Genomic DNA, 16895 nt, shown 5'->3' on the forward strand with positions numbered 1-16895 from the left:
GGTAGTAATCTTACTTACGGAAGTGGCAGCAAAATATTTCAAAGGGCCATAATTTATTATTCCAAGTCTTGTTGAAAATAACTAAAAGATTGGTATAGTGTAAAAGAATAATAATTTCGTAATAGTTCCGTAAAGTTTCGACTGCTTTGGAAAAAACTCTCGTAAACATACGAGACAAAGCAAATGTTCTGGCCATCGAAACAGTATGTTATATATAGTTTGCTCTTATAAAAAAGGTCTAGTCATTCTTATTGTTCAAATTCAGGTATTATTTATTCTGCTATTACATTTAAAGCCATAACAAGATATATTTACAAGGTAGCATCATCATATCTAATACATAAAAATATTTTACAAAATCTCAAAGACATTGATCCCTCTCTAAATCTAAAGTTACAAAAGATAGTATTATTTTTCTCTAAAAAACGAAAAACTTTAAAATACAGAACAAAAAGGCTTAAAAATATTTTTAAGTTAAGATATATTTTTGCAAATAAATAAGACAAAGTGATATAAAATAAATTACTTTCATGTTATCCAACTACAATTTGATGTTATCATGTTATGATGTAGTAGGGTAGCAATGTATTTTTTGCTGCTCCAGGGATTTGATTCCATCTTCGGTCAATTGTGATTGACGTCCAAGAACATCTTGCAGCCTGAAATCAAGTAAAAATATCAATAAGATAATGTTCCAAAGATAATAGAGCATTTGAAAATCATAGTCAATGACATCAAGAAAGTTAAATCGGGGTTAGGTTCTATCTACTTGAATAGTAATCGGGAAGTCTTCTTAGGCTATATCATCTCTTTGATAATGATAGTGTTGTATATATATGTGAAGAAATTTAAAGAGTTTCTGTCCAGCTATCTTCTTTCAGGAATTTGGGTGGCAGAGCAGCATATGCATTTCGTCCTTATTAGGACACGTCAGCACTGCATACTACACCCTGGCTAGGCAGATCGAATTACCTAGCATTTCATATCTCATATCTCTATATAGCGTTGTTGTCAGCTAAAGAAGAAGCCTTAATAGTCGTGAGAGTTAAAGATTTAGTATATCTACCTGAATTCGAGATGCGTTGGTACTTTTTGTTGGCTAGCAATATTTTGAAGATCAGCTATGGTAAATCCTTTCGGTAATCGAACTTTGCTGATGAAATTGTATTGAATTTCAAGCTCGATATCATCTGAAGTTGCCAAAGCTGACGATGCTGGGGTAGATTCAACTGTCTTTTCAACGGTAGCTGTGATTTTTTCTTCTATCTTTGTTTCAACTGCTGGTTCTAACTTTGGCAATTCTTTCTTTGGTGCTATCAGCACCGGTAAGGGTTTATTGGGTCTTGCACCTACAGACATGGATCTTTGTTGCGATGGACCATCAGGTTGATCAATGCTTAACTGTGGTAATACTCCTTTGGGAATGGCTGACACACGCTTTTTTGTTTCTGGTGACTTCTTTTTAGCTGGTTCAGGCATTGCTTCAATCTTGGTGATAAGTTTTTTATTTTGTTTTGGTGAGTTTTGCTCGGCTTTCTATAGATTTGAAAGAAAGAAATACGCGTGTTAAGAAAATTTTTTGGTATTATCATTTGAAAAGTAGTATGAAAAATAACTACGTTTGGCCCAAAAGTTAGATGAAATGTAAATTGAGGATAATCTGACTCGATGCTACTTTGCTGCTTATTGGAGCAGAACCTAAGGATCTTTGATCTAAATCGATTTAAATCGTTTAAAAAATGCTGAAAACGTTATAGGTTAAAGAGATTGCACCCTCAAAGTCTTCCCCGAAGATCCTAGCAAAACAAACCTTTTGTTCGATGACTTTATCTTTAATTCCAGAGAAACATGCATAACAGTCTTCCTCGCTATCTGTAGAAATAACTTTAGAAGCCCCAAGATAATCTTTCTTTTCTACATTTGCGACGAGTGCTTTGGCTGGACGGAACACTTCACTTTTTGGTGGGTAAAACAAATCAAGTTTTGGTCGCTTGCTCTGTAAAAGGAACATAAACATGTTATATTGATGTTAGATTTCATGTTTTCATAATTGATTACCATGAAAAAAGATTATCACAGACATTCAAGAATAAGATTTAAAAGCGAGAGGAATGACGATCGATTCCTAAATCTCGATCCCATAAGAACATTTTATGAACACGTTAAGAATAATCATCAACTGCTACCCTTGTTTACCTTCAGACGGTCAACATCGTTTATGATTCGCTCGTGTTTTTTGTCAGCTCTTTGTTCGTACGCTTGTTGGATCACTTCTTGTGCCTTCGCTAAGTCGTTCAGTCTCAGGTGTGTTCCAGCAATATTTGTCAAGATCTGAAAACGATAAGTAAAGAATTTAAGTTCCAGTTACAGAAAATTCCAATCATCGATGTTCCAATGCAACAGGATGATTCAGTTTCTATCATTACCCCCTGTCTCACAGCCCCGGTGGAACTTCTTCCCACATTTGCAGTGAAAATTTCTATCGAAATCCCAGAGGGGACAGAAATTATTTTGCTCCCAGGGCTAAAAATCCAGTGGGGATGGTTTTGGAGTGCGCAGTTTTTGAACATGGAATTTAGAATCGAGATGAAAACAAAGTCAATTGGACCGAAATTTAACCAAATTATTATTTTTCCAGTGGGCAGGGGTCCCACTGGGTATGTGACACAGGGTTGTTTCATTATTTTGTTAATTACAAGGAAGGAAAGATTGTAATTTTATGTGAAGATGGTTCTGAAATGGAAAAAGTTTAGTACTAATACTAAGTATCTCACGGCAATGATCAGGGGGGGGGGTGGGGGGTAATTAGGCAAAGGTTACGGTTAGGTTAAAGCCTAAAGGTTAACTCTTGTACCCCCGGACAATGATCTCTCCAACCTTTTTCAGTTTTTTCTTGATCGTGCAAAGTTTGTTTATATTTTAGAAGCTTTCCTACTACTGATCCAACCTTTAAAGGGTTATTTGTTTTTCGTAGTAAAGTGCCTTAATTCTTTTGGATATAAAGTATCATCTTACCTCGCAAGCATATAATTGAAATTTGAAACCAAGTTGTCGATAATCCACAAATTTATTTCCTCGTAGTAATGTAAGGGATTTTTCAAAACTTTTGAGTGCATCTTCCAACCTAGAATAAAATTCATCGTAATTTACTTTATATCTCGTATTTTTTCCTTCTCCAGAAATAATTTATATTCCTGATGAATTATTTTTATAGATCTCAATATCCAGGCATAAAATCGTTGGCAAATATTCGTTTAATTTCTTAACCAGATCTACAAGCTTGCTGTGAAAACCTAAAGCTCTCAGTTTTTCTCTTAGTACCGTTGAGTAAAGAAGTGTATACGTTTTGTATAAGAACAGACTATATCAGAACATAAGCCCATAAGGCTTGAATGGCAAAAACATTAAGAACAAATTAAGATCAATTTCTGGCTTGAGGAACTTTAAAACACCCGATCTCGTAGAAAGACAACAATACTCACAAAATGATAAGAACATATTAAGAACGTTTTTAGGTTCAAAACTTAAAAGTTAAGAGCATCCGAAGGCTTCAACAATTTTGGATATTCTTATAAAATCGTGTAGGAAGGTGTAAAAGAGAAGTGGTTAATATATTCTGGAAAAAAGATATCTCACCATTGCTAGGCTAGGATAAACAACTCGGTGCGTAGTGCCTAATACTAATAGAAGTCAAAATTAAATTACTACTTACTTATTCTGAAAGTATTGTGTTAGTCCAAGCATAAAAAATCCCAAAGCCTGATGCGGATCATTTTTCACAGCTTGACCAAATGACTAAAATAAAAAATTCAATTTAGATTGAAAAAATATGGTAATATCAATAATGACCTCAAATTTCTTTCGTTTAAAAAATGAAGGGGTTGGAAACTATAAAAAAATGATTGACAAAGGTATAGCCACGCTTTTTCTGGACCTAGATCTTAAAAAGTTTCTTGTGAAGGATCAAACCTCATTATCTTCAAATATTGTAAATAGGATCATTAAGAACCAAACACTGCATTAACAGTATTACTCAATTACTCAATAACAAGCATTTGAATTAATATTAGCCGTAATTAATTTTAATTATATGTGTATGTACCTCTCCTGCAGTTTGAAGATCATTCTTTCTCAAATAACAACATCCGGTATTCAATAGCATTCTTGCATTTTGTTTGACTGATTTGAATTTCTCAATAGCTTCATCGATTCGATTGACTTCGTAAAGTTGAACGGCTTCGTACCATGACGAGATATCATCTGCTGAAGACATAATTTTTGCGGTACCGGCAGGTTTGATGATATGATTGACCTGAAATGGAGTAATACGAAACATTAATGAGAATCTGGTATTAATTTACAGATGTACGGAAAAATTGACCCCTTACAATATGCCGAAATCAGGTCGCCATAGACAGTAGTCTGGAAATTGGATCCTGTAATTTTACACCCTAACACTTTGAGAAAATTGGATTTTAATACAAATAAAACCCATCAAAACCAATTAAATTCAATTATTTCAATCTCAAAATTATTCACTTAGAATATTATGTATTTATTTGTTTTTGAAAGTATACAATTTCGTCGAGAGTTTTAATTTCCAAATCAAAATTTTATTACTCTCCTCTCGAAAATGCAAACATTAGTTTATCAAAGTTACAATCAAAGTTATGTAAAAAATGAACATTTAATCGTTGACTCATATTTTTGGAAATATCATAACTTTTGTAAATTCTGCGCAAATAAAGTTAAAATTTTCAATTCTAAAGATTGACGAATAATATATTTGAAAACAAGTTTTGCAATTTTTGATAACCAAACATCTCTGCAACATCAAATTCGTTTAAAAAAACACTGTCATTCATACGTAGCAGTTTTTATATCAGAATTGATTTTTATCACAGATTTGTACTAAAAAGTTATCATCAATTCCTTTTTGCTTTTTTATCTTTAAAGCTATTATTATCATAAACCAAAAGAAATGTCAAAATTATAAAATAGATTTTATTGTCAAAAAAGTTAATTGTCAAAAGTAATCGAACAATACCATATTCACAGAGAGGTAATAAAAATTGTTTTAAATAGGTCTTTTTATAAACTTCACAGCAAGTGGCAAAAATGCAATAAAATGATCATAAAAAACCCGATTAAGTTTTTCCAGATGAAATTGCCTTTTAATTAGAAACTTAAAACTTTTTAAAGATAAATCAAAAGGTCAACAATGCCATCTCAGACGATAAATCTAGCATTAACAATAAGCGATAAATACCATTTAATTACCTCCAACAGATCTAATCCTTACACCTAATCCTCCAACTCCGGGGTAGGGGGAACTTGATTGAAAATTTGGGCGAAAAATCAACCCGTACGGTGCATTTAAAAAAATTTCTTTGACCATTTTATCGGTCAGATTTCAGAATTTTACACCCATAAAGTACACTTATTTCATCCTTGCTCATTTTGACCCTTACAGTGGACTTGGGAAGCTTAGAAAAAAGACCTTCTAAGGGCCGCAAGTAGGGTAGGTCATTTTTTTTGAGTGCCCCCGACGCCAGGTGTTAAAACCTACTTGTCTCATCCCGGAACAACCTCATCTGAAAACGACCCATACACGTTTTTTATATAAGAACATCCAAACATTTTTGAAGCCTTCGGATGCTACCTTTTCGAGTTCTAAGCCTAAAAATTTTCTTAGCATGTTCTTGTTTTCAGCATTGTGTGAGTGATTGCGTCCATTTTCCTAAGAAAATAGGTGTTTTAGGGTCCGCAAAGCCTCAAAATGTTTGTAACTTGTTTTTAATACTTAGGTCATCGAAGCCTCATGTTCTTATATACTTTCTTCTTATACAAAAACGTGTATGTGCGGCATAGGGGTAGCGAGATACCCTGCAAAATTTATGGATGAGAGCGGTTTTTACGACACTTTAAAATTATTGTCTTTGTTTTATCAAAAGATAATGAATATGTCATAAACGTCTGAACTCCCTCATAAACTTTGCAGGGTATCTCGCTACGCCTATGTGCAGCCGAAAAGACTTTTAAAATCATACACTCGATCGAAACTGAGGCTAACTTACCAAGATTTGGTTACGTTCAGCATAGTTGTGAAGAAATCGTATTGCGTCACCCTTCATATTTGTAAAATATTTTTCTCAACAATATTTTTGATTATTTTTGTAATTTTTGGTTATTTCAAAACCCTTTACAATTATTTGTGTAACTAAATTGAGTGAAGCGATAATTATAGAGTTTCAGAACTAACTGGTAGATTACAGACATTTATTTGAAATAGGTTCCGTTGCCATCTATTACAGCTACAGATAATCTACTATGACCCATCAATTCTGGCATCTTCTTCTTTCTGGTCACAGATCCGAAGGGGTAAATAACTTGCTTTAAGCCATCACAGGCAAAAAGAATTGAATATCGGAAAGAATATTATTGCTATTGTTTTTGAAAACCCGCAAATGTTCTGATTAGTCAAGCGCTAAAATTATATTGTAATGTCACATGACCTAAGTAGGATTTCCTACCTAACCATGGCACACTTTTCAGCTGAAGCACGATATCTTGCCCCTCAAGCTTTATAGATTTATGTTTCTAGTAGTTTTTGCATGAAAAATTGTATCAAAGTATTTCATCACTGTATTACAATTAACCATTGTGACAGAGGATTACTACTGCTCCTTATCTTAGTGAAAAGCCATCATAAACATATCGGTAATTGGCAGCTGTTTTATTCTTAATCTCCAATGAAAAATGGCACTAAATTTAGGGTAAAATATTTTAGGGTTTAGGGCCTACATTAAGGTATGCAAATCTTCCTTCTAACACGCTCCTTGCTGTGCTGACTTCCTATGTCTATGTTTCCTATGCCCTTAAAAATCTAATTTTGAATCTTTTATACCCCTATTCGATGATGTCATTTCCCCTCGGATTATTTTGCTACACCCCCGTAGAGTACTCCCTAAGAATGTAACCGTGGTAAAAAGATATGTTGTTTTTCTTAACCAATATCTGCCTCTCAGAAAGTCAAGAGTCAAGAGGGAATTTAATGTGTCGAAATCTAATCTAATTTTTCTGCCAAAATATTTACTTCGGTTAGTTGTCAAAACAAGATAACTTTCTTATATAACAAATACTCGGTCTAGCAATATTCAAATTTTGGTTCTGCAGACTTTATCTTCGAAGTGTCGCCTCCAAAGCTTGATAGAATCAACTTTTTTTTGGGCTTTTACTAAAGTTTGCTAGTGGACTAGTAAAATTTGCACTCTTTCATTTTCTGTAATGTTGACTGATCACTTTTGAAGCCTTTAATTTCATCCTAATTTTTTTTCTAAAAGCATTTTTTGTAAATGTCAATCAAATATTTTGTAGGCTTAAAACTCTATACCTGCTCAAGCTAAATCACCACAAAAACTTTCTATGTTTGCATTTTACTTTAACTTTAACCAATATGCAAAAAAAGCTTACTTCATACTAAAATATAAATCTACCAAAACGAAGGTTTTTATCGTTGATTTTTGTTGACTCAGATCTCAGTAACCTAATCTTTAAAGCAAGCACAGTAAATTATATGTAAAGAATTTCTTCATCAAAATATCCAAAAAAATATTTCATCAATGACCTACTTGCCATTCGAGGATATACAAAATGAGTAATTTTTTCAAAATTCTTCAGTCGTTTTATATGTTTACATACAGCAGAAATTGTGTACTGCTCATGCGTAGTTTTTTTGCCAAAATGACGAACATTAAATTGACTCAAAATTCACGGCCAATCAAACTGTGATAGACTCATACATTTTCCCGATAAACAGCATGAAATTCGTAGAATAAGTCGCCAGCAAATAGTAGTTGTAAAGATTACGTAACAAAAAAAAAATTATATACTGCCAAAATATGTTTAATTTTTCAAACAAAGTTTTTGTTTATGATGTCATCATTAGCTTAATTAATTTATCGTGCGAAGTTAAAGTAATTAAGCAAGACGCTAGGGCAAATCATCTTTGTGGTATTTTAACTGATAAAGAATTCCGTGATGAAAAATATCGTCTGTCTTTTCTTTTTAAGAACAAGCAAATCCAAAATCTTCAAGATTAAAATGGGGTTTAGTATAAAGAACTACCCTTGCGTGGACACTGACTGGACAAAGGTCGAAAAAGAGCGATACGAGAAAAATCAAACATTATTATATATTGAAAAAGCGCGTCAAAATCTTAAACTCTTCTTTGGGTTCAATTGAAAGCCCTGCTGAAATGTTAGATAAAGTGATAAAATTTGAAAGCCATTCGGTGTTTTTGAATCACCCTAATTTATCTCCACTAGCTAAAGAATTCCTACCAGGTCACTGAGGGTGGAATGAAACTAAAGTAAAGTTTTATTCGAATTTCAAGAGCTTAAAGAGTCAACCATTGTCGGTTAAGTTTAAGAGTATCAGCAGTTTGGTGTGTTTCATAGATGTTCTTACAAAAAATCATACCGATTAGGAAAAGAAATTTGACTTGGTTGAAGTTACAACAAAACTGATCAATCAAAACTCATTACGTCATCAAATAACAAGCTTATACTAACTGTTACAATGTCTCACCGATAACTTGACGCATACTGCTCCAATAAATCATAATTGCGTTTCTTGCTAGTTACATGTCATTTTTTAAAGCAATCGATAACTTACTAAAAAGCCACTTCGATTTTCTTCAGCTATAATTTCAAGAATCTGAAAATTAGCTTCCTTTAGCCCTATAGGAGCCCTACACAAATTATTGGGAATGATATGAGCGATATGGCAAAGCCTATACCTATAAGTAAGGTAGCAGGTGTGCTTCTGTTACTGTATAACTAAAACGAATAGTGCTGATACAGACGAAGAGAAGCCAGCCCGAAGAGAAGCCAGCCAGCCAGTTCAACAAGCAACAACAATTAAAGAATATCGACCAAGCCTGGACCAAACAAGCTGTTTCAACTCATAAGGATTGATAGTAAATAAGATCGAATTATAACTACTTTTTCAAAATCATTTCTTTCTTTTATATACCCATGTGCCCCATTTTGAAAACAATAGCTTGGCAAAAATGGGTGACGATTTTGTCTTAGCTTAAAGCGTGGGTGTATAAGTTCAGTGGAAATTTAACGGAAAGAGTATTATTTTTGTCATTTGATCATTTGAGCAAATTCTAAGACATTCATAAGTCGTCTTATTAACGTCCCTATTACAATAGTGTCACACGTATGACTTTGGAGACAATAGCGTGTGTCTGATTTTTCTCTCTGCATCTGAAAGTGCTTCGTATTACAAATGATTGTTTGTACAATTGCAAAGGGTAATTTTTTGTACTCTATTTCTTTGAATTTCAATCTTTATTTACTTAAAGTTTTGTCTAAATAGATGACGTCATTACCCATGGTTGTCAGAACACTGCTGTCAGTTCAATCTCCACAAAAAAGCCTTTACACGTGTCTCTTCGTTTTCATTAACTCTTTCTTTGTTGTCATACATAATTCGCATACGTGTCGGCACCATGGTGTCAGCAATTTGAAATTCTCATCTTAAGGTTTATGTTTAGTCGAGACTGAATAATTATGAGGTTAATAAGTCTGCGTACACATTTTTACATCTTCATTAAAAGCTTGTGTTGGTATTATGATGGGGTTTATAACTTTTATTTCTATAAAGAAACAACCCACTAGTTGGCAAGTTTTGCACGAGTTTGATTTGTCGAAACAACAAACGTCATACACGCCTTTTTTAATAATAATGGTGTAAATCCATTTCATTATGGATTATGGATTATGGATATCTTAACTTTTTTGGGAAAATCATCCTAAAATATTCTTACAGCATTCTTAGGTCAGGATCCTAATTCAAACTACAATCAGTGCCATAACATATTGGCACTTTTGGCTAATTTACCATTTTTCGAAAATCGAAGTTCGAGCGAGAATGTCAATTTCGGGCCTTCAACTTGATTTAAACGATTATTTCGGTCTGGGAGGGATTTATTGGTTTCTAGGCTATATTTTAAGCCCTACTGGACCATCTTTGAACTTTTGGATCCTCAGATTTCAAGGTCCTAAGTCAGAGTTAAAACTCTACCCTTCCAACCTACTTTAGAGCACTTGCAAATCAATTGTGGTTTTAAAACACCCCGGTGGATTTCCTTTTTGTGCCAAGTATTTCGTCACCGATTGTAGATGTAACATTTATTTAGTACATACGTCTCAAGCATAAAATGGCATTTTTATGGAGGAGATAGCCTCTTGGGGGTAATTGACATTTATAATTGAAAATGCTCTAAAAATGGCATTCTTAGCTTCAGTAGCCAAATTCCATGATGGTGATATTCTTAGCATTATTCTTAAATTTTTGGCCATTTTCATCATGGACATTCTTATAAAAAAAATCGTGTAATTGCGATGTTTTTCTGGATAGGGTTTGAATTAGTACGATACAGTAGTGGAGTCATATTCAGTCAATTTTTTCAGACAGGTTCTGGAACATTAGGGTCAAACACCCCTGCCACAGCTCTGGTGGAGATAAAGATTTCTATTGAAATCCCGATGGAAATTCTATTGTTCTCAGGTCAAGGAAATTCAGTAGGGATGGTTTTGAAATACAATCTCTTTCAGCTAAACTTTTACACTAGATAAGATTCAGTGAAACGCAAAAAGGTATGATGAAATTAATTTGTCATCCATATCTGTTCCCTGAGAAATAGGGTTGTGACATACCTTAAAAGTACCAATAGAAATCCAACCGGAGCAAATTTGAATTCTACCACAGTCCCCTTCAAGATTTAAGGCTGGATGCTCAAGCTGTAACCATCGAGCTATAATGAGAAGATCTTTGGCAGTTTTTCGGAAACCTTCATAAATTTTTTTTAATTTTCTTTAAAGTTCCTAAAATCAATTTTTGTGATTTTAAGTTACCTTTTCATGGAACAATTTGCTTCTTTTATAGCCTTTTAGAAAGATTTAAAAATGTACCCTTTGGTAGCGCTCGTAAAGACCAGCCCGGTACTTAGGCAAATCGAGGGTACGGTATGTACCGCCCTTAAGGGGGTACCTTTTTTGTATTTCCAAAGTCCCACTAAGGGTCGGAAATATCAGAAAAATCAAATTTCAGTCCCATTAAGGTTCAGAGAAATAGGAAAATTTCAACTTTTTAAACCCGGAAAGATCGAAATTTGGTCAAAATCGGTCAAATTTGTCCCGCTAAGGGTCAGAAAATTCACAAAATTTTCCTTTGTTTTCTCCTTTTCAGTCCCGGTAAGAGTCCGAGGGTCGAAAGTCGGGCGGCACCCCCGTCAGCTCGCAACCCTAGTACTCCCCAGAGGGATCAGCACTCGCAATACATTGCCTAAGTGCTCTCCGTACAGGAATTTCTAACATCCAGATGATCACTGGATGAAATCGAAACAGTGTATGGAATACTTAAAAATCAAGAAAAAATAGTTTCACCATTTTAGTCAAAAAGAATTTAATTTATTTGAAGAAATTGTTTATGGGAGGGATTATAACTGTCATTTGTTTGTTTACATTGCTTTTAGCATGAAAATTCCCCTTATAACTTTCAGACAGTGGGAGAAATCGAAACTTTTACTTACCCACGTGTAACACAATAAATACTTAAGATTTGCTGACAGTGAGATATATAATCTATTCCTTGAAGAACTTGTTATGAGGCATTATATAATGCACTGTATGTCGCAAAACTTTCTACATATGCAAATAACAGTTATTGATTTAATGCATTTAACGTAGGGAGACAATTTTCCTCGACCCCAAAAATACTGCTTGTAGGGGTATTGCTTCGCTTTTGCTAGAAGGCAAATGAAAAAATTAGCTTCGATGAATTTTGAACCCTGTAAATTTTTAAACTAGTCCGCTGTGTCAATAATAGGATCCTTGTACCGGAAAAGTTCTCCGTTCCCGGGGACAAAATCACAGATTTCTGTAAAGCCCGAAGGGCTAGATGCCGTGCTTTAAGCTCTTCAAAGCAAAAAAAAACGGTATATTGCAAAAAATATTGCTGCTATTGTTTTCGAAAGCTTCTTATTGGTCAAGCACTTAAATTCTATTGCAATGTCACGTGACCTAGGTAGCATTTCCTATCAAGCCTCGGCACACTTATTACTTTTAGCCAAAGCACGGCATCTAACAAAATACAACAGAATCTGCAATATTTCTGAATTTGATCAGGAAATCTCTTACTTGTAATTGATGGCGTTTTCTAACACCATTGCTTTCCAACTTAAAATTTTTTTTATTATGATGTATTCGGATGTTTTGCGTAATTTGAGCCTGGTAAACTTGAATACTTGCGCGTAGAAACGGTTCTAAGTGAGCTATCAAGTATGATGACTTTTGAAAATGAAAGATTCGAAAGTACAAAAGTAAACTATTTTTCATTATCAGGAGAAGATAACGAAGTCATTTTCAAGCCCCATCCTACTTTCTGTGGGTGTCTTAAATCTAAGATTGTATATCTTATTGGTTAGAAAATGAGATTGTATGTTCGTCAAATTGTTTGTTTTCACCCATCTCTTCAGAGCTTTAGCGTGGTGGGCAGAAAACAATCACGATCTAATCTCAGGTTATATTCAAGTGGATGTATACTAACGCTAAGAAGTGCTTTCCGTGGTCTCGGTCGGAGAAATAAACGCCTTTTAATGATCAAATAATATCAGAAATTACCAAATCTTTCTTGTCACAAAGTGAGATAAAACACATGACTAATCTTTCATTTGAAAATCAAAATCAGAAAATCCGATTAGAATGACAGTTTTGTTCCGTAGGCGTTTTTTGCGATCGTTGCTGTGACTGAATGTTTGTGATAACATTTTGCAGTAAAAGTCCAAACGAAGTACAATTTACTGACCACCAGAAGGTACTCAGGCCAAATGGACCAAAACAGTCATAAGTATTTTATTGTCGAAACACTTCAAAATTTTAGCTTTGTCGAAGAGTTTGATGTAGGTGGGAGGCGTGCTGTTTTGTGTACGGTTTTATATATTAGAAATAAAGGTACAAAAATTGTACAAAAACAAAATTCAATCATTTTGCTCAATGATTTTCATAAGAACTACACGTTTTTTTTTTTTTAAGAAAGACACTTTTAAGAAACATGAGGCTCAGAATGCCTAAAAACTAAGAAACATCTAAGAAACATGCTGAGGCTGAGAATGAGAAAATAGCACTTTTTAATTCGTTTTTTTTTAAGAACCTTCCAATCAAGGTTCCAGAAATATACATACACAACAGTTAGAAACACTTGAGAAAGTCAGAAAATCAATAGAAGATAGGCAAGATAGGAAAGTACCGTAGATTAGTCAATTAGACTATTGTATTATCGACATGCGTCCTTTAAGCTTGACAAAGTTTAGAAACATGTAAGAAACATTTAAGGATCAAAAGGTCGATTTCTTAAGAAACATTGAGGCTGCTTGGTAAAACTAGTTTCTTGAAAAAACAAAAAAACAACGTGTATTCTATAAGAACAACAAGACTCAAAAGTGTCTATTTCTTAATTAATCAAAACTGCCCAAAATGATTGAAAATCATGTTTGTATGCATATTAGAAGTTTTTTCAAGTACTAAAAATATCTCATTAACCCTCCAAACCCAAGATACGTGTATGCACGTTTCAAATTTGGCAAAATACCAAGTCCCAGACTTAAAACTATAGCTCCTGACCACTTGATTTAAACATCAATGATTTAAACGTAAACCGAATGCTTTATGGTACCAAAACCATTGTCTAACTCTCAAGTTACAAGATTTTATGCCAGATTCAAAATTCAAATAAAAAAAAAAGCGGAAATTTTCATATTTTTCAAAAAATGTTGCGCGCTGGAAAGGTTAAATATATAAAGCGTCTAATGAGTAAAAATGAGTAAAAATAAGGTATCAAACTTTAATTACCTCAAGTTACCTCAGTTTTTCCCTACAATCCTGGACAGAACTATTTGTCCACTCCCCCCCCATCTTCAATGTTGATATGGAGTCGGTGGAACTTGCAAATTTCATCCCTCCGATATTGAAAGTGGGGGAGGGGGGACTCAGCATGGGGAAATGAGTAGTTGGACAGCAGTTATGTCCACGATTGTAGAAATAAGAACATGATTAGAACAATTTTAGGCCCAAAGAGTCACAAGGCTCCACATAAGGTCACCCTCCAGGGGAAAAATTTGCTGCTGTGTTGCTGTTGCTGTGCAAATACTACTCTTTCGGCGTTGGAGGAGTAGTGAAACAATGAAAAGACTGAATGAAGAGAGGGTACTTCTAAACTGTTATTTTTGTTTGGTTAAGTTAAGTAGGCCGTGCGTGGTATATGACAAAATGACGTCACAAGATGTGATAGGTCCAACGTAATCAAAAATCTTTTTTGTAGCGCAATTTTCTTGGAAACCAAAGTTGCATTATCGACAAAAAGTCGTATACCGCGAAAATCAAAAATATAAGCTGATATGTTAAAGTGACGGGTGACAATATTGAAAAATTGCTTCCTACCCCCTGTTGGTTAACGAAGCAAATTTTTCACTTTTTGCATTTTCAAGGCACCGTGAAATGCTATTCTATAGGATATAATAGGTTTTTGACCGCTGTAAATAAAATTTAGTCTTTTTTAAGGGCTTATGAAAATTATTCATAAAATTTGCTTTGGTTTTAGGAAATGGTTTCTTTATTTTAAGTATTTGTCTGAAATCCTGGGACCCCTTCCCAGGGGAATAATTGAAATATCACCCCTAGTGGAAAATAACACTCAAATTTTTGCCCATGCTGAAAATAATCAGATAAGCAAATCCTCGCTGCAAAATATTGTGTTATTTTTTCCATCTTCACTATATAAAGTTTCTGCGGCTCAAAAACAATGGAATTCAAATCCAACGCCATAAAAAAACATCAATCCCCATCGGGTTTCAGTCTGTTGTTTTTGACCTTACATGCTGAAAAAATCCTACTGGATCTGTGAGAAGGAGTATTAGAAAAGCACATTCTCATCTTTCACTTTTCAATGAGCCAGGCATTTCAACAGCGGTTACAAAAGAAAGTTCCCAGAGTTTTTATGGAGAGAAAAAAAACAAAAAAGAAACCCTTTCTGTCATTAATTATACCTTGAGTATACCTTGTTTTATCAACCTAGTTATAAGGTCCTGATGCAGAAACTAACGGAAGTTGAAAGAAACTGTCCCGAACAAAATTTTGTTGCGAGAAAGCCAAAATTATCAACATTCAACATATCACCGAAAGCCGAAAATTATCACATATTCAACAAAGTGACCTCGTCGCTATTTAGAATACTGATACTAAATAAAAGCTTTTCATCAGAATGTCTGAAATGGATTCGAAAACTTGAAAGGGGCTTTTTTAAATGAAAATTGATGAATAATGAAAAATATTTTAAAGTCTTACTGCTTCTGCGTTACGTTGAACCATATTTGATAAAAAGTCCATACTCTGTGCTCCAATAGTTCTGCTCACCCACAATAAACTTCAATAGAAAATTGTTGACTTCTTTCGAAGAGATCTTCACAGTAGTCTGGAGATCAAGCTGACAATATTTCTTTCGCTGTCAATTAATCTATGAAAAAATAAGGCGGGTAGAGGATTGGAATATAGTTACAATGACGCTGCAAAACAATTTCAAGTTTTTTTCTATAGAAATTTGGCTTTCTTTTTTAGGTTTATACAAAAATGACTCAAGTCGAAAACGAAAAAGGAAAAGTTCTCCAAGACGAATTCATTGTTTCATCTAACATTGTACTTAAAACTTAAAATACTAGAAGAATATTAATAGCAGGTTGTCCGGATCAAGCTACTTTGAAATCATTTCATCAAAGCTAAGGCTACACTGATAGTTTTTTCGGGCGGCTGCAATGCAATTAGCGTTGCGTTGCAAGCGCGCGAGAAATTGCAAAATGTAGCACGTCAATTTTTTCTGCAATTGCTCTGCAACGCAATAAAAATATTGCAGAACAAATTGCAAGTGTCTGCAACAAAATCAGTTTGAACTGATTTTGTTGCAGAAGAATCTGCAATTTTTTTGACGATGTATCTGACATTCCAATCTTGTTACGTCATTCGAACGTTGGACCATGTTTTATAATTCGAATGTTTTGTAATTCGAATGTTTGTAATTCGAATGTTTTTATGACGTTTTTCCTGGCTCCTTTTTTTAGATGGCTAGACAGCAACAATTTTCAGGCGGCTGCAATGCAACAATTGCATTGCAGCCGCCTGAAAAAACTATCAGTGTAGCCTTAGCTTAAGGCACCTGGATAAGTGCCTTAGTCAAATTGCAGCCTCTGCAGAAGCTCTTGTAAAAAAATCTCAAAAGAGCGTAGTAAGCCAATGAAAATAGAATCATGAATTTTTTGAATCTGATAGAAAAAAGATAACCTGATAAAATATTGATTAGCAACGGTAAAAATCCACACCGGTCCTTACACTGGTCCTTATTGGCGTTATTTTAGGCTCTTGGCGTAATAAGGGCCGGCGTTAAATTAGGGCCGGCGTTAAAACGACCGAGTCAGAGGTATATAATTTAGGGAACTGGTAACTGGTCAGAAAGATTAAACCATGTACCGTATCGCTGTTTCCTCCTTAGCCAGGAGAAAGCTTACGAAAGGTATGGACTTACCTTAAGGCTTTCCTTTGGCTTTTTAGTACATCCTTGAAAACTTGATATGTTTCCACCAACGAAGGCTCGTAAGAAAAAAAATTTTGAAGCGTTTTTACAAATGGAAAAGAGATTGTGATTTCTATTATGCAAACTTTTTTATAAGAACATCCAAAGTTGTTAAAGCCTTTGGATGTTCTTTACTTTTTGAGTTTCAAGCTTAAAAATGTCCTTAACATGTTCTTATTTTTCCCATTTTTATTTTAACTTTTTGT

General features: G+C 34.2%; 1 protein-coding gene across 2 annotated transcripts; it reads right to left on the reverse strand.

The window, feature by feature from the left end:
* Positions 1-245: 245 nt before the first annotated feature.
* LOC136822039 (neutrophil cytosol factor 2-like) lies at positions 246-16710 on the reverse strand. Of its 2 annotated transcripts, XM_067078259.1 has the most exons (9): positions 16642-16710; positions 15414-15582; positions 4103-4312; positions 3713-3795; positions 3016-3124; positions 2197-2331; positions 1811-1996; positions 1067-1536; positions 246-659 (listed from the first exon to the last, which is right to left on the reverse strand). In XM_067078259.1, the coding sequence occupies exons 2-9, from the start codon at positions 15453-15455 to the stop codon at positions 563-565; spliced, it is 1332 nt and encodes a 443-aa protein (XP_066934360.1). In that variant the 5' UTR covers positions 15456-15582; positions 16642-16710; the 3' UTR covers positions 246-562. The 2 variants fall into 2 exon arrangements, with proteins under 2 accessions (XP_066934360.1, XP_066934359.1); XM_067078258.1 differs by lacking the exons at positions 15414-15582; positions 16642-16710 and adding an exon at positions 6078-6224.
* Between the last annotated feature and the right edge of the window lie 185 nt (positions 16711-16895).

The sequence above is a fragment of the Clytia hemisphaerica genome, unplaced genomic scaffold (genome assembly GCF_902728285.1).
Source record: "Clytia hemisphaerica strain Z4C2 unplaced genomic scaffold, Clytia hemisphaerica genome assembly, whole genome shotgun sequence".
NCBI classification, from domain to species: domain Eukaryota; kingdom Metazoa; phylum Cnidaria; class Hydrozoa; order Leptothecata; family Clytiidae; genus Clytia; species Clytia hemisphaerica.